The sequence below is a fragment of the Metopolophium dirhodum genome, chromosome 2 (assembly GCF_019925205.1).
Source record: "Metopolophium dirhodum isolate CAU chromosome 2, ASM1992520v1, whole genome shotgun sequence".
Lineage (NCBI taxonomy): Eukaryota > Metazoa > Arthropoda > Insecta > Hemiptera > Aphididae > Metopolophium > Metopolophium dirhodum.
Window position 1 is genome coordinate 17,666,263 of NC_083561.1, and position 24,410 is coordinate 17,690,672.

The window sequence follows — 24,410 nt, forward strand, 5'->3', positions numbered from 1 at the left end:
TATTATAAGTTAACACCAGTATTCAGATGAGAAGAAAATACAATTTCATGAATTAAGCCCACATTTACTTCGTTTTTCAGAGTTACTATCAATGAGTAGTATCCTCACAGTTGTATTCCATGAACCTATTTTTATTTTCAAATTATTTTATCAAAATATTATATACTGATTAATAATTAGGTTTTATCAGGTAGTATATAGATTGTGGTATCACCCGTATAGACAATACGTGGTAAACTAACTATACGCCTTACCCTCGTATTCTCTAGTTAATGACACTCTCTAAAGATAATTAGAATGGCACTGTTAACTCGTTGAGGTACGATAGTATGCGCTTGTCAATTCTTAGTTCGTTCCTATCTAATTGAAATGACTCAAGGATTACATATACCTTGGCACTATACAGTTTAATAAAACTTCATTGACACATAGTACGTATATCCCGGCGCTGTTCCTATAAAAGGTAAAAACGTAAGAATGACCAAAATAATGTTTAACTCGGATTTTCAGGTCGGAAACACTTTTATTGTATTAAAAAAAACATAAATAAAACACTTAGCAAATTCAGATCGCCTAGCCCGTACTACGATCGGCGTTTCACACGCACGTCGTACCTACGTCCTCGCCAAATCACTCAGCGACAACGGAGCCTCTGCCTGCGCGTACGGCGGTGTTATATAGAAAATATTATCGTCGCCTCAGCACATATTGCTTCGCTGGCCTGACCTATGTCAATAATTTACAATTTGAAATATTCCCACCAATATTACATATATATTAAATAATATTATTTTTACGACTGTCTGCAATATACGACCAGATGAAATAAAAAAAAAACGAATAATCAAAGTTTATAGTTAATACATATTCTTTTTAAAAATATTTTAGTATTTAATGAACACATAATTTTTACTAAACAAATTTACATAATATAGGTAACCCAGATTTCAGAACCGTATTTATGATTATTGGTGGTTCAATAATATACTTTTTTCTTAACGGATGGGTAGGGTTGCATATCAAGAAATAAAATTATACATTTTTACTTGACTTATAATTATTACTAAACATGTAGTGTTATATTAAGTTTCTCAAAAACAATTAACATGATCAATTTTGTTTTATAAATTGTAAATACCCAAGCACCCAACTCGAGTAAAATATAAAAAGACGTTGGTATAATATGTTTAAGATTAAACGAGTTTATAACTATTGTGCCTTATAATAAGGACGCACCAAGCAACCTATAAGTGTTTAATTCTTAGTAAAATTTGTATTTCCAAGAAAACATAATTTTTTTATTATTATTTTAACGACTCGCGTATATTTAAATCGTATTTAATGATTGCGTGAATACGTTATTCACGCGATGCGAGTGCTAAGAATCGACAATTAAATCATCCGGTTCATCTTTTCGTACCTACCTACTTATTACTATTTTGAAAATTCTACTTTTGGTGCTAACTTGTTTCCATATTCTTAGAATCACACTGTAATAAACAAATACCTACATGCAAAAATACGAGGTACAGAATATAGTTTAGTATCTATTAAAAGTTCAAACGCCGAGCTATAATTGTCATTATTGATACTGATTAATGTATGTAATCACAGAATCTCGTGTGTATAATGCCACAATCATAAATATGTTTATTTTTTGTTATGACAATAACAAAATGCAATTCAATTTTTTTTTAAGTTAAATTATGTAGATTTTGTCCAGGATATCTTATAATACATATTGAGACTTGTATATCACTACTTGTTTAGTTAAGTCAGTCTAGACATTTATATTTACAATCCAAGTAAGTTAATTTAGTGTTAATATGAATATTTTGTTCAAACTTTTGATTAGTAAGTTGTGTATAATTTTCAATAAGAAATAAGTCTTATAACTTATAACAACATTCTACACATTTGACAACTTTTTTACGTATATCGTAAAAATCATACTTTTTAATAATAAGTGTGGTTTAGGCTTTTAACATTATTTTGTTTTCTTTTTGTTTCTTATAATATTACACTAACAAGGATGTGTTGATCATTGAATAATTATTGAAAACCGTTTATTAAATATTTCAAAAGCTATTTCATTTTCAAAACAAATTTATACGAACATTGATCAGCAATAAACTAGTACATATTACGATCAGCTCATAAGCTCATTTTATGTGTGCCCACTTCTGGGAACGATGACTATGTATTACCTATTTCATTTAGGATCAAATAGACTATAAATGATAGTATAAATCATTGTTTGCACATAGGTTATTTTATGTGAATAGACTTATGTTAAATTCAATTGAATATTTGTACATTTACAAGTAATTTAATTTAATTTAATTTCCTAGTCGGTAAAGATTGAAATGTAATCAAATATTTCAATATCACCTGCATAAAAATTAATATTCCATTTAGTAGGTAAAGGGTATTATAATCAAATTAGATACACTTTTGATATACCTAAATTAAATATTCAAGATCAATATTTTCCCAAACTATAATTAAATTACTTCGTTGATATAGTTTCGCTTAAATATGAATGATATCATATGTTTGAATATGAAGATGTTGTAAGTGTACCGGCTCAAATACGTATTTGCTCGGTATACGAATGTTAAAAAAATATGCTGAAACTAGACATATTAGGATTGGGTCTGGCAGTGGAAATATAGATTTGAATTATGAATTTTTTTTTATTTATATTTTCGCTGAATTCTCACTTCTGATAGAAGATATTTATATGTTCAATATTGTACATTGTACATTGTATATTTTAATGTACTGCAAGTATGTTATTTATAACACATTTTAGATTTGTAGTCTTTGAGGGGTTGGAGAATGATAACAAGGTTGCCGTCTAATTGGTAATTCTTTTCATGTCAGTAATTTTAATTCATTACTTTATTTAATAAGTTTCAAAAATCTTTAATTCACATTTACTTTTATGAATTTATGACCACTAGAAATATGAAATATGTCTACAGTGTACACCATAGGGTTTTTCTTTATTATTACGATTGTATAAGTGTATAAATACACATCGACTGACTTACACTATAATATTATATTCAAGAGAAACGTTGAAAATCAATTTACAAACACTAAGCTTTTGAATGCTCTCAAATTAAAAAAAAAAACTATATTATACTTTTATACTAGTGCATCGAGATGTGGTGAGTGCTCATACCAATCGTAGTACCATATCCGTATTTTTTTGTATTAAATTTTGAAAAAAATTAATCATAATAACGACGACTTAGTCCAAAAATGTTGTAAGTATATTTTACACGAAAAAGGGTTAAGTGTCTGTTTCTATAGAGATATGAATATTTAATGTTTTCAAAAATGTAGTATGTTCAGATATAGTACATATTTGAACCATCTGATAAAGTAATATTTATTGTGATAAGTACCAATAATACTTTATTGTTAATTCAAATATGTGTATAATATAATACAACATTTTTATCCTTGTGCCAACATTTTGGAGGTACATCTTAATAAATGTGTTTGGCACGGTTATAACTTAAGATCAAGCCACAATTAAACTTTTAAATGTCTTTTATTCGCAAAGTACTCTTATATATTATTGATAGGGTGAATAAGCAATGTATTACAACTATTAAATTTGGTTTAATCATTTCATAATCGCTTCAGTGATACATACAAAATTAAATATTTTGAATTGACTCTACTATAAAAATCATTGTTTTTCACATAAAACATTTTTGAGCTAAGCCACCGATAATATCTCATAATCAGAACCTGTTATAAATTTATTGATATATTTTTTTAATATTATTTTTAATAATGGCAACCTATTCAGTTAATAAAAATGAATTTTCCACCACCTATACAATAAGATAGTGTTAGAAGAATTATGGTGGATGGAATAATAACCTTTTTCACCCAATTAACGATACTGTGATAAACATCTGATAGTTATTGTATGATTTAATTCTTTTAAAAAGTATAGGTACTTTATTTTTAGATTTGTAACTAGGTAACTGAATTTTAAACTCCAATAAATTCTGTCTCACTAAAATGTAAATTTACATCAGAAGACAGAAAAAAAGAAAAAAAATCAAGGTCAAAGAAGAATTATTTATATACCCATTTAATCAGAATATCTCAAGTTGTTTAAAATGTATTGAAAATCTAAAAATATATAACAATGTATTTTACTTAAGTACTTTCTACACTATTGAAGAATCTTATTTTTGGATTTGCTTAAACACCAAATATCATCATATTTTCGATATCAGTCCAAACTTATTAATAATTAAATTTATTTATCCTAACTTTTTACATTTTACAAATATGAATAATATTTCAAAAATTACTTTCAGTGAGAATTTAATGAAGAAAATTAATGAAATAACTCTATAAATCATAATATTGTAATGGTAATAACATGACATAGATACAAATAATCATGGACATGCATCCCTCCCTCTACTATTCACCCAGTAATTTATATTAACAATAAATCAAATTCTTAAGAAAAGTTTTTAACAATAATACATGGCTATGTCAAATAGGTCATAGACAATGAGAAAAATAAAAATGTCGAAAACAAATGTTTATTTTGGTTTGCATGCAAGACAGCACCAGATACCGGGCCAAATCGTTTACTAGCCGCACTCACATGGGCAGATGAAATCAATAAATGTCCGTCGACTTTTTTTGAAAAAACTAAACGTTAGATAGGTCACACAGTGAATGAAAAAAGTCAAACATTTGATCTCATAGTGTAGGGGTCAGGGCTGGGTTTTCTAGGATAGAGAAAAATACCCACACACCAGGAAACCTGCACATGACGGAAATGAGAAAATACCACAGCCTGCAGATATATGCAATAATATATTTAAATTAAATTAAACATTTTTTTGTTGTGTGCTTATATTTAAACTATAAATGGCATTCATGAAATATGTTAAAAACACTGATTTTTGAATAAACCTTTTTATTTTTAATTAAAATATTTCAAAAATAATATTATTTTTACTATTAATTATAATATTTTTAAATATCATCACATAATATAATAAATGAGTATTTATAATTTTCTAATTAAAAAATGACACGGAAATATTAATGTTAGAAAACTCTGTTTGTAAATCTATAGTATTATATAGAAATTATAGAAGATTCAATATAGTTTATTTAATTAAGATGGATATAATAATGCATCTTACACAAAATGAGTTTTCTACTATCTACGTATTTAAGTTACAATACTCCATTTATTTTCCAAATGTGATAAAACTTCAGTTTTTGTAGTGTACCTACGTGTTCGTCTACCAAGGGTGTCGTCATATTGTCATAAGAGGAGTATTTCATTTGAGGAGTTGGGGGAATAGTATCAATATATAGCTAAATAATTACAGCTTATGACAAGCACAAGGTGGGCTTCAAATCGTGAATGTCGTGTAAGAACGTATAATAATAATAATATACGACAATCACACGTCGTGTCGAAAACTAAAAACAAATCGAGGAAAAAATATAATCATACTCGTTTAAATATACAGTTCGCGTATCTTTTTCGTCACTGCTTCGGCGGCGGTTAGCTACGTTATGGTTTTGGTGTTTGTTAGACCTTCCACACTTGCTAGGCGATGCGACCGGTGAGAATTTGATGCACGGAGAACGGAATACGTTTGTCGAGGACTTAACAGATTTCTTAGCACCAAAATTACCTGAAAAAATTAATAAAGATATAAAAAAAATAAATCAATTATGTCGTAATTAATCCTTAGTGTTTAAAAGGTATTTCAAAATGACAATATTATTCGGGCTTAAACGTTATTAATTCTTTTTTAACATAATATTAAACATATCAACATTGCTCATCGTCAAATATATCACTGTATTCAGTGGTGTCTATTCAGTGTGTGGGAGTTGAGACAGTGATCAGTGAACACGTTTACTTTAGATCTGTTTTAGTGTCTTAGGGCCAGTCTACGGTAAACATCGATTACGCTTAATCAGCTGATAACAGATATTTAACAGGGCAAATTCGGTCAGTTAAGCTCCGGTTAACTTTAAAGGTATGGCTGTGATACAATTAAATACAAGACAAATAATTATACTACATAAGAGTTCATGGTACAACGTGTTTTGTGACTATAAAGACGTATAATTAAAATGTCATGGTTTTTTATGAAATTAAAATTATTTTTACCGTGAACTAAAACCACTGTCCACTTCAAATATTAATATTTAATTTTCTTATAAGATTAGGGACATAATCATTAATCATAAGGTAAAATTAGTAATTACTGAGGGCGAGAAACCTAAATAATATATGTATATCGTTCATAGTATGTTATAAATAAATTAAAGATAATAATATATTGGTATAGAATTTTAATTTTATGAAAACTATGTTACCTATGTAATTGCATATTTGTTTATGATATTATAATCCTATGTATATGTTAAATTTTGTAATGGATTGTTTTAATATGCTCGATACCATAGCATTCCACAAATTCCTAAAATCGATTACGTTTCGACTGAAATATAATAAACAATTTTGTCGATGAATAATAAAAATCTAGAACCTATTGTTACTCGGTTATTATCTAAAAAAAATTTTTTTTGTCTGTGCAGTGAAATGGTTGTAACCAGTAATTTTAAATTTTAAATTTAAATAACCGAATATGTCACTCTACTGTGTAGTGAGCTTCAAGTGTATAATATTCTGCCATTGGACAAGTCAGTGTATTTTATGTGTTTAATTTGAATTTATTAATTTTCAAACAAATATTTTATCAACATAAATCAAAAAAAACTTTCAAAAATATAAAATTCCTAATGTCTATAGATGCACAAAAACGTTATTTTTATAATTAAAAAATAACTAGAAAATGATAATATAAATATTTGGTTTAAATTTAAAGTCCCTACGGATTTTCTTTTTTGAATTTCAAAAAAAAAAGTGAGTTAGTGGATGTCTCTCTGCTGTTAGGTTACAAGTGGGTCACTGTAATGGATGGTGTTAAATTTGAATTCAATGATATAATATCATTGTGATACTATTGTAAATAAAGTAATTTATATATAACCTATTTACGTGGAACCTTGTATAAATTTTCAATCCTTAGCTATAAAAGTTGAACATTTTAAACATTTTAAGCTACAAAATAATTATTAAATTTTAAATTTGATAAATTCTGTCAAAATTTGAACTTTAAATGCTTATAAAAAAAAATTGTGCCTATGCATTTATAATATTTTTTAAGTGCTATTGTAATAATATATCAGGAGCCTTGCATTAAATTTTCACGCTTTTTTACCAAAAAAATAAAATTGTATTGAAATTTATAGAAAAAGAACTAAAAAAATTTAAAACTGACATAGCGGTCAACAGCTCAAAAAGAGTCAAAATATTTTCAAAATGTTATGGTGTATAGAAAATAAAAATATAAACATTCAGTAAAATGTGCATGTATCTACAGTTATTCGTTTTTGAATAACAATAAAATAATAAAATCGCTACATGAGAAATCGAGTGAATATCCAATCTCGTAAAAATATAAACTTCAAACGCTCATAAAAATTTGATTTAATTTGATTGTAGACGTTTTTGTGAATAATCTTTTATTCAATTTTCAAGCTTTTTTAGCCAACAAATAAAGTTTTATTGACATTCATTGAAAAAAAGACTAATAAAATTGGAATCTGAAAATGTTCCTAAACAGTTCAAAACAAATCAAAATATTTTAAAATTGTATCGTGTATAGAAAAATGCAAATATAAACAACCGGTGAAAATTTCATGTACGTTCATTTTTTTCAGAGTTACACCAAAAACCAAAATCGAATTTGTGAAAAAACGATTTTGCTTAAAAATTCCCGTTTTTCCCTTATTTTCATGTGGTTTTTCCCGGCGCTTATGAAAACTATTGAGAATTTGACCTTCCGAATGCACCAACCAGATTCACTTTCCCATCAAACAAGATACTGTTAAAAAAAATCGAAGCAGTTTTACCGCCCCAAACCGCGATGACAGACAAAAAAAAAACACACATCATTGTACAATCAATACATTCATCATTCCACTCAAAGCTTAAAAAGGAAATCAATTAAATATTTTCGTTTTCCCTTGATTTTTTGTAGTTATTTTTCTCCGATTATTTTGAAAAATACTGGTAATTTTGTTATCCCCTTCACCTCAAAAATAAGTACTGACTAGATCCAATTTTCTATCAACAACGAAGTTTAAAACTGAAGAATTTTTACTGCTCCGGTAAAGCTGATGTAAATACCTATTTAACAATAAAAACACAATTATTGTAAAATCAATACATTTATCCACTCAGAATCTAATAAAATACCTAATACCAGCCCCGTCCAAGTCCGTTGAAAATTCCTCGTACCTAAAAACCGAAACAATAAATCAACCAGCACTAATAATTTTGACAAGCAATCCGTAAATCGAACTGTTAGATAATAATAATATATAATATGCTACTGCAATGCATTATTATTATGTAAACTACATTATATACATAGCTGTGAACTCGTACAATTATTTGTAACTATTCACAGTTCAGCAGTTGCATAGGTAGGCTTAGAGTAGGTTTCTGTTTTGAAGTACCACAATATTAATTAATAAATACATATTGTACATTTATACATAATATTATTTAGACACGAATAACTCCTATAGAGGATAAGTTCAAATGCATTATAATTGGTGTACTCAAAAATATTTAAGTACAAACGTTTTTTTTAAACGTATACTCTAAAGTATAGGTACTTGAAATATAGTCATGTCTCATGAATCGATTAATTTTCCATACGAAATAATAATAATTAATTTTCCAGTTATCATACTCAAATATTTCTCATATTAACTAATTTTTATTCAAGGTCTATAATCATAGGTATACGAGTCATAAACTCATAAGACATAATATAAACTCTAATGGCTACAGGTCTACAGCATAAATTATTTTCAAAAAATGTATGATTTCTTCTTTCTGAAAATATTTTTACTAGTTTTATTTTTGTCATTACATGGTTGAAATTTTTAAAATTGATTTTTAATTTAAGGTATTATGGTGAACAAAATAAATGAAACTGGTATATAATATAAACTTTAATAGTTACATTTGTCTTGTGTTGAACTCGTTCAAAATACATATTAATTCTACCAAACTAAAAGCTATATAGAAGCAGTAATTTCAAAGTGAACAATATTTAGCTCTTAAAACATTATACTCTGTATTATAATAGTTTCAGAAGCAGACAATCCTTTTATCTCGGTGAATATAAAATATCGTTGTCATTTTAAAAGGGTCTAAATTAAATGAAACATATCAAACATAATGTAAGTGCCTACCTGCTATTATTTTAGTGGTGGATTCTGTAATAATCTTTTTTACTTAAAAAACTAAATTACTATATGACTTTAAGAAAAATATTTCAAGACAAATTAAACAAGTTTATTACTATAATATAAGGAAACAGCCAAAAAGTAGTACCATTAAACTAATATAAATTAAATGTGTTTAAATTACACTAGCTCGCGTTGTTACTGATGGGATCCAATCCGCAGTGTAGAATATTGTGATCAACAAACCATATTATGTAATAGAGTTAAGACTAAAAACCATTAGGTATAAAAAAGGAGCAATTATGAATCAAAAAATAATAGTTTGGATTTACTCGAAAATGTAAATTTGTGGTACCTATAGCGTATAATATACAGTATAAACATTTTAATATTTCGTTTAAAAAACGTGAAAATTAAAACTACGAATATTAAAAAAACAATTTTTAACTGTAAGAACAAAAAATTTAAAAACATTAAATCACATCTACTCCCAAAAATTAAAAATCAGTAAAAATTGCAGTCTCTATGTCTGATTGAATAACTGGCGTGTCAACAAATCCCGTTCTTCTGTTTCTTCTTATCAAAGCTTCTAGAGCAACCGAAGGTTCTGAGCAAAGCTTTTATCATAAGTTTGAGCCTTTGAGGGGTTACCAATGTTATCAGATCGGTGAAAAATCTGTCTGCAGGCTTACGACCGTGTGCCAGTGTGGCTGCTGGACACCGCACGATTATACGGGGGAATCCCCGACTTGCAATCACGTATCGCAACCCGCAAAACAGGTTTCCATTCGTGCTACGAACTTAATTGTAGCGTGGGAAGTTCGTTGACACCCACTCGACTTTGTCGTCGTTTTTCATAAGTCATCATATGGAATCGATATGGTGGCGTGCCGATTTTACTCCACGATTTTAAGTGATAGAAAATAAAAGTTTTCGATAATACGAATCACTACATGAGCAGAGGGATAATGATAAACTGTAATAATGCTCCTATTTTTTCATACTGGTAAAACATAAAGGTTTTCGGAATTTCTGATTTATAATTTTCATTTAACTTTTAAGTTAAACCAAATAATTACGTTCTTTAGGAACTCATTGAATCTGGTGATTCAGATTTTTAGTTGGTTATAGAAATTCAAATACGGACTGTGATGAAATTATAACTGTTATACAATATAATTGACAAGCCTGGGTTAAAGGGGGCAGGGGGGTTATGACTCCTGGGCCCGCAACGAATATCAAACAATAGTGGGCCCCTGGCGGGTAGTATGTTTCAGTAGTAGGTACTATAATATATGGATTGCCCCAGGCCAAAAACTATCTTAATCCTGGTTTGATAATCGAGTTGAGTTATTTGATAAATAAAAAATGTAAGTTAGTATAGTATAACTTATCGGAAAATCCAAATTATTTAGATTTTTAGATATTCACCAAATTTAAAACTGGAAATTCTCAGTACTATTTTCCATAAGTATATCCAAAATTAAACGCAACCGATTATTATTTATTGTTTTGGCCGATAAATTTCGATTTTTAATTAAATTTAAGCCACTAAAACTGTATACCCATCTAAAAAATAATTCCAGCTAAAATACACTCCGTATAAGCTGATATATAGAATAATTATAGTTAATCATTTAAATTGTTGATCAATGCAAACTTAGGTCTGACATATTATACATGAATACAATGTGATGGTCTCAAAATGGTCTTAAAATGGTTGCCATAATAAAAACAAATAAGTTTTGTTTTTTTCATTTAACTGTTACAATTACATACATGATATGATAAATCGATTTTGTTCAGATTATTCGATTTAAGTCATACTGTCAGGCGTCGGCTTATACTAATAACTAATAAGTATTAACGAATTACAAATGTCTTAATTGTGTTCTCTCGGCCGTCTCCATTGTGACGCTAAACTCATTTATTTTTAAGAGAGCCACCTGCGCTCTCAACTTTCTGGACTTAAAACCCAAAATATTAGATAGTTGTAGAACTTTTTTTCTGAATAAATAACAGACAGAACAAATAAATCAATTAACATTAATGAAAAGTGTCTGATATCAGTCTGACTATATATTTTTATATATTGCCCAGAGCCATACACAAGTTAAATATTATATAATGCAGCCATGATACTATTATTGTCTATTTTCATTCCAATATTACAAAAAGTATTTATTTTTCATTTAAATCTTAAACTTATATATTTTACACTACGTATGATCTAAATACACAATATTATAAAAACCACACAAATCTATTCCCAGGTACCTCTCATAAAAACCCAACTTTTTTATTTTAAAGCTAGTTATGAGCATTTTAAAATGTACCTACAAACAATTGACAATTTTACAATTATGTTCAAAAATGTATTAATCGTTAAGAAACTACTTAATACTTATACATGTATTATCTGCCCATTGAAAGGCAACTAATACCCTTTTCGTTGTATCAATATTCAGAGTATGTCGAGAGGCATCTTGTATAAAAATTATCGACCTTTGTGACTTCGGGTGGCAACTTTTATGTTCCCGTAGAGGAAACAACTAATGGGAACGTTGTAGGATACTTGAGAGTGTAGATGATCGGAACATGGACATCGAAATCCTAATTGGGAGAGTCATGGACCTTCCAAGGGACATTGGAACATAGCAGCACTTCCCATTTGGATCAATGGTTCCTGTTGGGATTGCCTTTTACTTTCCTTCAAACACCTTTGAGCCATAAGTACCTATACCTATACAAGGGGATTTTTAAGCATGATCACCCCCATTAAATATACCTACCTAAAAACCATATTTTAAAATTCCTGATAATTTTTATACTACTCATGGACTAAGGCGTCCTGCGGCGATACAAATTTTTATTTTTAAATTGATAACCATCCCCACACTTTTTTACTGTTAATTATTTGGCGAATGATTTTCTTAAAAATGTTTATGTATCGAATGAGTAATTTTTGTTATTAAAATGTTTCTAAGTGAGTTATGAGCATTTTTAATTTACGCTATATTATTTACGCATAACTTGCTAAAGAATTGAACTATCGCAAAAAACTCACATACAAACACAGATAATGTTCTTAACATCAAGTTTCATAAAGGGTCGATTCACTCTAATTTTCAAACTAACGGAGCTAAACGTTATCTGCAGTGCGCACGTGGGGGGGCGGGTGGGTCTCGACCCCTGACATTTTCTTTAATAAATATCTATGCTATACTAAATAGTGAACATTTTTACATTTTACATAAAAAAGTGAAGCCAGTTTGAATCTCATAGTATAGATATGAATAAATGTAATAAAGTTATTAATATATCAGTTATCATCGACCAAATGATTTATTATTATCAAAGAATACTCTACGTCTCTACTATCCACTATATTAGTTAGTAGACTATTTTTTATCACAGTGTGATTTATCAACTACTTTATTAATACTTACGTTATTTCACGGTTGTGACTTGTAGAATATAATATTACATACCACATAGGTTAGTTAAAATAGTAATTACAAATAACGAATATTTTAGACCTAAAAAAACAGAATATTCTTATTTAGTAGGTATTTACATTACACTTTTACATATTATACCTAACTAGTAAATAAAATACTATTATAATGAGTGAAAAGAAGATCATATAGCAGAAGAATAATCATTAAGGTCATTAAAGTTTACACTTTTTTTAAAAGTTGAATTTTGTCCGGAGTGACCCGTAAAATGGAGTGACTTCGGACACGTACCTATTAGATTTCATTTAAAACTGATGTTATAATTACAATGGGTGATTTCGGACAATATAGATATTTTTTAAAACAAATGTAATGAATTGAAATAAAAAAACCCCATACATTTATCGCAAATACAACATAATTTATTAAATATTCTAAAAAAAAATATTGGTTTATTTTCGAAATATTGTCGTTTTACCCCACTGCGAAACTTTGGATATTGCTTATGATATTGTGTATTATGATTTATGCAATATGAAATTGTTGAGAACAATATATTTTATGGTATAATTATTAATTATAAACGTTATAATATTATGGTCGTTGACAGTAATTAATTATAACTAGGATAAATAACCGATTAGTTGTGCTGAAATCGATAATATACTTAAAATGTATGTTTCCTAGATGTCTTATGCAACTATGAAATTAGACAAACTTAGTAAATTGTATTAAATATAATATACTACATTGCTACATTATATATTATAATATAATATTATTAATTATTAATTAAATAATAAAGTTTTCTAAGTGTTTTGTTACAAATATTTGTCAAACTTAATTTTAATATCGTCTAAATATATTGAATAGAACGGTTGTTTAGTCATGATTTTTCTTATACAAGTTTCAAAAAATTAAACATACACTTTTTAAAAAATATTTTCATCTATTTCACCAAATAATTAGTTTTAACTCGTATTATTTAAGATATCTTTTAGGTACATGTTGTAGATAAAACTGCAAAATATACCTATGCATTGGAAATTTCATAGTTTAAACTGAATTTGATGTACCTATATAAAATAGTTCAGATAAATGGGCATTATTATAAAAAATTATAAATTATAATATCATAATTGTTAATATAATCTATTTTTCAATTTATTAATTTAATTACGTATATATTCTAATACATAATATAAAATTTGATCAATTTTGTATAGACCCCATTATGAATCATTTTTATACGTATTTGTAATAATATATGTTTAAAATGCACAATATTTAAGCAGTGTACGCTGTACGTAAATAATTAAGCCCGCCCGCCCACCTTTCTCGCAATCTCAATTATGTATTATTGGACATATAATACTTCAAATCAACAATATTAAAATATATATAATTATATATTTGGTTCATACATAATATTCATTATTAATTTAAGATTATTCTGACCCTATAATACATCCCACATAAAGCATATAAATTACTTCCAGCGTACGTGGAATTTATTATTTATTAATTATTATGTTATTATTATTTATTATTTTTATCGCCCACACTTTGTGTAACATATTACAATTTCAATGAATTTCCATTTTACTGATAATTTAACGAAACAACTTCTGAAGTTATAGTTGAAAAATAAATTAAAATATGAGTCCAAATGAGCAAAAAAAGCGCAAAGCAATCATAAAATATTTTATACAGAACAATGAATAAATATTTGAGTCGATTACCGTGGTGAACAGCTAGTGGTTAGTGATATAGATATTACATTTATTTCTATTCGTAAGGTAATTTCAATCAAAAATGTTTAATGCAAGTTTTTCCATTACTAAGAGTCGTAAATACTTTATTTAAAGTACATCATATTATATTTAATGTAAAGTTCAATGTACCAACCATAGTTTCTTTCGTAAAAATAAAATAAAATAATTTTTAAAGACAAGGAGAAAAAATAACACGCTTTATACCTGGGATGACCAACTTTTTAAATATTGTGCCAAATACAAAAAAAAATTGAAAATGTGCCTTTAAAATGAACACGGCGACTATTATAACACGACTCACTTTATTATAGATTCTAATCAAATAATATGTTATATTCTATAACATTATTAATGTTATTTTGATACAATAATTGTTGTGTTTTATTGTATTAATATTGAAAAGCATCACACAATACTGAGAAAGTAAAAGTAGAGGACAATTATTATTATACGACCAAGGCATTATACATTTTGTAATATTATATTCAAACAGCTGTATGAAAAAAAAAAAACACTAGTAACCACTAGAGGCATCGGTTACTGATTTAAAATGAATTCCGTTCAGTTTTCGAATTGCTTTTAGAACGGCAAATAAATAATGCGATTATTTGTTTTATATATTTTTTTTCTAACTACCATCGAAATGTGTATACAATTTGATTGATATAGGTACCAATATCATTAGGACGATATGCAGGTGGGAGTGTCGATTTTGTGTTCAACTTTTATTTTTAGTTGTACGCTATTATTTTTATTTTTATGATCTACCGTATTTTTTCTCACTGTAAAATAAAAGTTGGTGAAAAAAACACACAACATGGAAGAGTCGCCTTGTCAGCTGCAGGATTATCACGAATAATATTTATAGGTATATAATACGGTGATAATATTATACTGACGCCGTATCGTATAATATTGTATAATATACAGACCACGAAAGTGTATGAAACACCGTGTGCGGTACATATCAAAAAACAAAAAATACAACTCCCGGAGGTTGTGTAAAACTTTTTGTGTGGCCCAGAGGTGACAACAGTTTAATAATTCAATAACATTACATAGCTATAGAATACACTACGGCGTGTTTATAAATGGATATAATTAGTTAAATATTTAACGGGCTAATTGATTTTCTAAATATGTTGTTGTGTAGGTACATGGTGCCCGGATACTACTAAAACATTAATTATAATATGTAAAACACAAAATGTTGTAATTGTTTATTAGTCAACAATTGTCCATTGCACGTATTATATTACTTTTTTAAATTTTATTATTATCCGATTTACGATTGAAAAATCATTTATTAACTCGTATCCGTGTTAAGTAGGTACCATCTATAAGTTTATGTCATCTGTAAATAAAATAATAAAATAATACACATAGTTTCAATTCAGTTCAATATATTATATTCAATCTATCTCCGTAACAATTCTTAGTCGACATGATTCCTAAAAGCATATAAATCGAAAAACAATACATATTATATTGTCATTTAATTAATACCAACATTTTTTTTTAATCAAAATTTATTTTTGTTTGGTATGGTTGTACAACAATATCAAATTCCAATCACAATACACCAAAAATTCATATTTCATGTTCTTGTGGCTTATATACTGTGCTAAATACCATTCACGCCCTAACAAGGTTTATGAGTAAATTATTATTTTTATTAAATTGATATATATAATTCCAGATTTTCTAATATTGAAAAAAAACATAATATTACGGTCATTAAATGTTTGCGTAGGTACTTAAAGTACTACTAAGTAAAAGTATACATTTATACCAATAACTTAAACATTTATAATAATATGATCTAATATAAAAATATTCTGGATATTAAATGATAATAAAATGAAATATTGAAGTAACGAAAACGTATAGTTTAATGTATATTTTGTTGAATAAAATGAAACCTTTAAATTTATATACGTTAAATTTAAGCCTTTTTTTATACCTCTGTAAATACGTTTTATAGTTATATCAAATTTAATATAGATGTATTGACAGAATTGAAAACTGAAAATTTTGTAATTTTCTCATGAATGAAAAATATTGAAAAAATTGATACATTTTTTTAATTTCGTGTAAAAGTCATAGTCTATTGGTATACAAATTAGGCTTAATAATATTTATATTTTCATAAAGCATCATAATCACACAGTATTTAAAGGCTTATGTATTATAGATATTCCGTATTATTACATTATGTATTTCATATATTTTTAAGCTAAATCTCTCCATAATGTCGTTTAAAAGTTTACCCATTGTAGGTAATAACCTTAATTTTGGTCAAAGGAATACATTAAAGGTTTCCGGATATCTATAGGTAAATAAGTAAATTAGTTGCATAAATATAGAAAAGTAATACCTGATTTTGAAGTAGGTACCTATATCGCTACATAAACCATCAAACGTTACAACATATATTTTATCAACATAATAAGAATAAATAAAAACATTACAATAGATTATACTCGATAAGCATTTTAAATAAATAAGTGATGGTCATTAAATCATGAACCATTTTAAGCAATTAATTTTATTATTACAATTGTTAAACAATCAATGAGCCTTATTAAACAGTCATTATTTTATTTATAGAATATAATTATTAATTATTGATAAATTAATGTTTTCTCCATTAAAAGTAATTCAAAAATAAAAACAATTTTTCAAAGTTATTCTTACTATAGAATGTTGACTTTTACGCTCATTTAAAAAAATGTACATACAGTTTATTGTTCCTTAGCATAAATATACGTTACTGATAATGGTAATGATAAAAGAGACATAAAATATACGGATCTTATAAATATTTCAATAGAAGTAAAAATTAAATTCGTACTTTTATTGGACATATTTAAGCAGATAATTGTATACCTATTAAAATTATTGGCCTTCCATGAAATTTATTGGAAAGAGGTTATCCATAGTAAAGAAGCAATCGCGACGTAGTCTATTATAAATAATTTTATTATATTTTTATACAAACACCAATGTATCATTTATCATTTTTCTTGTTAAAAAATCATTCGTTTCACTTCCTTGACCAAAAAATACGGAACTGTAAGTTATCTATCATTCAAATCGAAATTTTACTTTTATCAACTTATTAGTTGTGAGTCTAAGAAATTTCTAACTTGTCCTGGGACCTATGGGACCTATTAAATAAATATAAAGATACATACTTTTTACAATTTTGTACTTACTTTGTCATAAATTATGACATAGTTATATTTTATATTATTTAATATGTAAGATAAGTGTATATTATATAATGTTATTATAAGTATGATATTTTTAAAATATTATTAACCTATTGCCTATGTGATGTTTGTTATACAACGAAAAAATATTGAAAATAATTTATCAACAAAATACCTAGGTACTTATTTTATAGAAACTATTATTAAATGTAAATTATATAACTACAAAATTACTTCTACTAATGTAATAGTTAATTAAACATTTAATTGTTTGAACAAATAAATTATTGTATTTTATTCAATATGATGTTTTACCAAAGTCTTTTATTTTCATTACCAATTTCTATACCTAATATTAATTTCATTCTTAGTTGCGGTCTTAATACCTTATAAAAAGAAGAAATCAAATATTAATCTCTGAGTAAATTTAAATAATTTTTAATAAAGCAATTTAAAGTTGAATTTACTCTTTAAATGTTTGTAATAACTAATAAAATACTAAAACAACAACAAATAATAAAACTCAATGACTTCAATAAAACTTTAAGTTATAAGATGTACACGTGATGTGATCTCAATAATAATTATTATTATTGTAGGGTTTCAGTTTTAATAGCAATTTCATTTTAATATTGAATTTATTTGGTATGTAATTTAAAAACGCACTGTCTCCTTGAGGATAAAAATAATGTATCGATTGCTAATCAAGATATATTACGAGAACATGGAAAGTTACGTATATACAATTTCATATATTCATAACATGGATATAAAGTGGTTAACGAAATATGGATGACCAAATTACAAAAATATTTCAATTAAATTATTTTGTACATGGTTCATTAACACTACAATCTATATTTACTTGTACAAAATTACAATTTTAAATCTCTAGAAAAGTTATATTAAGATATTTGTATTCCTAATTTCATATTTCACCTCTATTGTACTTGAATCGATAAATATAATGTACAAAATATGAAATAAAAATAATGTCATACAAAAAATATACTATAAACTTATAAACATATAAAACTAAATTTTGTTATTATCAATTCACAAAATATCATAAGTTATAAAATAAATGATGCTATATTATTATATTATTATTAATAATAGTCGTTTTTATGCATTTGTTAAACTAAATATATGAAAAAAAAAAATTCTATATAAATGACTTGAATGAGAATCAAACTAGAATAAAGAAACCCTGATCTCTGAGCTCAAATAACAGTATGAAATGGAACATTGAGTTGCTAATTAAATCTGTAAATTACATGTAATCATCTCAAAATTAACTTGTTGTGTCTATTCATTTTTTTTTCTGAACCATGTAGTAATTTACTAAAAAGTTTAACGAACTAACCTAACCTAACCAGTTCTTTCAGTTAATTTTCAGTGGATATAAGTCTCTATCCGATAAAAATGAGTTTTCGAACTTAAAAGTAACAACTATTGAGGATAAAATGAACGCAATAGCTCAGAATTTTATCTCATCAACATTGAATCAATTCATTTTTTTTCTGTTAAAACAAGAGCTTTAACCTAACCTTTGCATGGTAAAACACAATTGTTCTAATATTAACGATCCATTCACACTAAAAAGTCTTAACATATAAATAATTTGTTACCAAGCATAATATATATCTTAATTATAATATGAGGTACATATTATAATATTGATTGCTATATTCAATATGCCCAAAATTTAAGAAATTCAAAATAAAGTTCTTATTTTTGTTTGTTTCAAAATGTATTTTAATTGATCTTATCACTCTGGTGATTATGATATGTTTGAATATTTAAAGTGTAATTCCTTAAAAGATAAAAAAAATGCGTCATGTACAACTTTTCTGTATAAAACAGCTATCTACTTAATAATAAATCATCAACGACACATTTCTATATATAGCCAAATTAACTACGAAATCAATAAATATAATATCTGCTATAAAAACCTATTTTATATCTCTCAGTTTTCGAAAAAATTATTTTATATAATGACCGAGTAAATATTTTGCTATCTCTTGATATTACACTGGATTATTCGGGTAGTAAAATTAATTGAAATTGTATTTTCTTAACTTATTTTTCGTATAATTTAAGTAGGTAACAACTAACTAACTAACTGACTTATAAAACATGTTTCGTACATAACTTCTATTTAATATTTGATCTATGTATTAAGAAAAAATAAAATTGTATTATGTATTACACAGACTTACTGCCTGTTGTATAAAAAAAAAATAAACTAAGAAATAAAACTAATTAAATTAAATTTTTTTTTTTGATTTAAAGAATACAATTAGAGCCAGACTTTAAAAAACAAAATAAACTGTACATTATTCAAAAAAACTAAACAGGTATCTAATAAAATAATTAATAATAATATTGTATTGTTCATCAACAAAAGTATTTAGAATTGTGATTTAATTTGTTATTCGAACTATTAAATATTTGATTCGGTACTAAAACTAAACAGTTTACAACAGTGGCAGATCTAGAATTAACCTAGATGCTTGGCCAATGGGTGTGGCATGCCTCTATAGACCCCCTTAAATCCACCACTGGTTTACATAATCCCAAAATAAATAAACAGTAGTTATTGATAAAATTGTAAAAAATTTAATATTCTGATAAAATATAATGATGTTTTGGGTTATTAATGAAAAAAATAAAATAATATATTAATTAACTATAAATATTTATATTTATTCAAACAAAAGATATAACCATTTTGGAAAAAGTTGGCTGAACAAATGATAAACTCAAGAGAAATGAAAAAAGATTTTAGAATTATAATTTAGTTTATACTAAGCACTTCTTTTATATCTATCTGAGACCTGAGTGTTTATTTTATAAAATATATAAAAAAAAAGGCGTTCTTGAATAATTTTAATTGTATTCATAATAATAATTTATAATAGGTATTATAATTGCGTAGTGCAAAGTTATACTGAACGCTGTCCATATTTTATATTTAAATTTAAGGTTTGTTGAATGGAAGTGTAAATACCAAAATAATAGTATTTATAATGGTATATTATTTGGTAAATACAATTGAATAATAATATGTATACATCAATTACGCGTTCATTAAGCCTACACATTACCAATTTACTTTGAGAAAATAAAATTTAAGTTAAACACAAGTTACAATGAATTTATTTAAATATTAAAGAAACTTAATAAAAGTTTTTTATACAGTAAAAATAATATTTTTCTTATTAATAAGAATAAGGTACTTTTAAAGTATTTAACAAAACATTTAAACAATTAATAATAATTTAGATTAAACACACGCAGCAAACGAAATAAATAATAAATACAAATCAAGTTAATTATCTACTTTTAAAATATATGTCTATATATATAAAATTGTTTATTAATTAATTACATGCTTACAAAAAAAAAAAATATTTATAAATTTTCAGTTATTTTTTTTTTTTAATGGGTCGATCATAATATAGAAAATAGTAATTATTATAACAATCAATACACTAACACAATAATAGAAAGACAAAAAAGAAAATAATGGTTAGAAAAATTCATACCTAGAGGTTATTAATTAGATAGGATTCAATAAGTAATATATTGACACTATTAATTTGGTTTTTTTCTTATGAAATTATAAACTTTATTGAAAGTCAATATTATAATAAATTATAATAGTATGTCATAATCATCATAAAAGTATAAACTGTAATAGAATACTCAAATCTGACGAATAATACAACCAAAATGTGCGACTGAGTGAGTAATTAAAAACCAGAATTTACTGTCGATTAATTTTTGAATTCAACTATTAATATAAAGACAGCCGAATAGTTTAAAGTTAATGTAAGTTGATTTATAACTAAGAATTCAGCTAGTACCTTGTTTCAAAAATAATTTACCTATTTATGATGAATAAAAATTAATATTTGTACAACATTAATTCATAAAATTAAAGTTTAAAAAAAAATTTTAATTTAAATTATTATGTTATTATCCTTTCACCTATTGAATTTAAATTACAAGAACAAAATTTCAAAAAGTTGGAAATCAATATTTTAAAATTATACTAATTAAATCATTTATTTTAAAAATATTTTTTATAATAAACAATACATAAATATATGAAAATATAATATAATATGTTTTGTCGTTTTTACTATGCTAAAATGGTAAATATTTAATTATTTTAAACAAAAGTATTTTACTGTCACAGGTATGTATATAAGGTACAATGTAGTGAATGTACATACCTATAAGTAAATATATTTTGATTACTAAATTCTTATATATCTTATATAATATATTATATTTATATGAACACTATAAAAATGTTCACTTTAGTCCATCTCAGTTAGTTTGCTTCTATTTCATACAGGATGATTCACCTACATGCTCACCCCCATTGTTTCCTTTGTTTAAACAAACTTAAAGATCATATTTTCAAATTCTTGGGATTTGTGTGTTACTTAATGAGCGCCATGCGGTGATAGAAACTTTTGTTTTTTTCAAATGAGAACACCCCTTGTTTGAATTTTGAATCAAATACATTAAAATTTTCAAAAAAATTATTCATTAAATAATTTACATTTAAAAAAGAGGGTTCTCATTTGGAAAACAGAAGTTTGTATCGGCGCAGGACACCCCTTAAGTACTACATCAAATCTCGGGAATTTGAAAATATTGTCTTTAAGTAGGATGTTTAAAAATTCCAAAAATTGTAAATTTAAGAAATGTATTATTTTATGAACATGTTTGGTGAATCACCCTGTATACAACATGGGCTAAATCTGGTGATTAATAGGATCATTTCGGAATCTTGCCATTCTAAAATTAAATTTGTATTATTGTTCTTCTTCTATACCATATATTACTATTATCTGCCAAAAAAAACAAATCATTACTCAGTTAATAAGTGTATACTACGATTCACCAATGCGAATAATTGACAACATTGAAAGATACAAGTGATAAATATATTTTTTTACTTTATTTCTATTACGTGTTGTTATGACCTCATTACTATATTTCATTCATCCATAAGATAATTTAATTACGCTGGTTTATAAGTTTTCGTTGACTTACTTAGAAGCAAAAAAAAAACATCTCCAGCTTATAAAAAAATTATGGCATTATAGAGTAATAAATTTTATTTAACTCACATCGAATGACGTTTAACTTAATGAAATCATTTTAAACACTATCGTTGAAATTTAAATAATAATTTTGTGATAAATAAGAGAAATGCCTTCAAATGCTAAGTACCTACGCGTTTTAACTGGTAATATACAAATATATTGTTTTTAATATATAATTTTAAGTTCCCATAGAAGTATAGAACGTTGTTTTTTTATTTATTTTCATGAAACATCTAATGGTAATGATAACATTGTGGTCGGTGAATTGTTAGAAAAATAGTTACAGTGCCGACTGCATTAATTTACTAACGACTCTTTTCATTAATTTACAGGTATAATATATTTTAATAGAAGGAAATCATTCAATCAGAATTCAAGTTACATTCAAAATAAAGGTACGTGTTAAATTAACTCATTCACAATATTATTACTTACTATAGTTATTCTTGGCTTATAGAGACCACTACTAAACGTTGTTAGACTATTAATATTTAATCATTAAAATATAATTTATCGAGCATTAATCATTTTTAGTTTGCGGTGATATAATGGTTACTACAAGTTACAACTGTCGGATGTGGTCCATTTTTAAAGAGTTCAATATTAGAAATATAGGAATAATTGAACTTTCCCGGGATTGCCGAGGGTGATGTAAAGTAAACGATCATAAGGTTATAATAATATGTAGGACGTAGGTACTAGTTTGTGCTGTGTTTCCGTCCCTTGTGCAACTGTAGTAGTTTTCACACGCACCTGCGCATAACGTGTTACTGACTGAACGGTGAACACACAAACATTTTCTCTCTAGCACGACTATATTATATTATGAAAAGTACCAAAAACTAATTAAATTTATAAAACATTGTTTCAGATGTTTAATTTTAATTTTGAAAATAGACTTTAATTCGCTAGTCTCTTTTCCAAGATAAGTAGAAGACATTTCATTATTGTTTTTTTTTTTTGTATGCGTGGCTTTTTAATAAGGATTTTGACTTTTTCATTTTGAACGTGAAAACAATTTATTTATTTTTCCAGATAAACGATCGTTAACATGGAAAATGCACGGTTTCGACCGCATTAATATTTTTTTTTATGGCATAATAACATTTCTTGATACAAAAATAATAATTAAAGATTAGAATAAACTTAATTAATATTGTAATCACGTTGTCTCTATAATAATAGTTTTATGAAAATCTAACTCTATGTATAGCAATAGCTATTATAATCATATTTTTTCGCCATCCAATAAGTGAACTCGGTGAAGCTTTAAATATTAAATAGGGTATAATAATATCTGTAAATATTATCATTTTGTTTCAGTTCATGGTTATTACTTATTACTTTAAAGATGGGTTTTTTATTCCAAGTTCTAACCGACCAAATAAACAGTATAATCAAACTTAAAGTAAAATATATATTGTTATGCGCAGGTGCATGCGAGAACTACTACAGTTGCACTAGACAGAATTATAGAAC

General features: G+C 26.1%; 1 protein-coding gene across 3 annotated transcripts in view; it reads right to left on the reverse strand.

The window, feature by feature from the left end:
- LOC132938507 (ankyrin-repeat and fibronectin type III domain-containing 1) overlaps positions 1 to 24,410 on the reverse strand; it is a 160,279-nt gene that overhangs the window by 100,250 nt on the left and 35,619 nt on the right. For 2 of the 3 annotated variants that reach the window (XM_061005378.1, XM_061005377.1), the window contains exon 4: positions 5,522 to 5,705. The exons of the other annotated variant lie outside the window; for it this stretch is intronic. In XM_061005378.1, the coding sequence (XP_060861361.1) occupies positions 5,522 to 5,705 (184 nt within the window). The remainder of the gene's footprint in view (positions 1 to 5,521; positions 5,706 to 24,410) is intronic. 3 annotated transcript variants of the gene reach the window in all.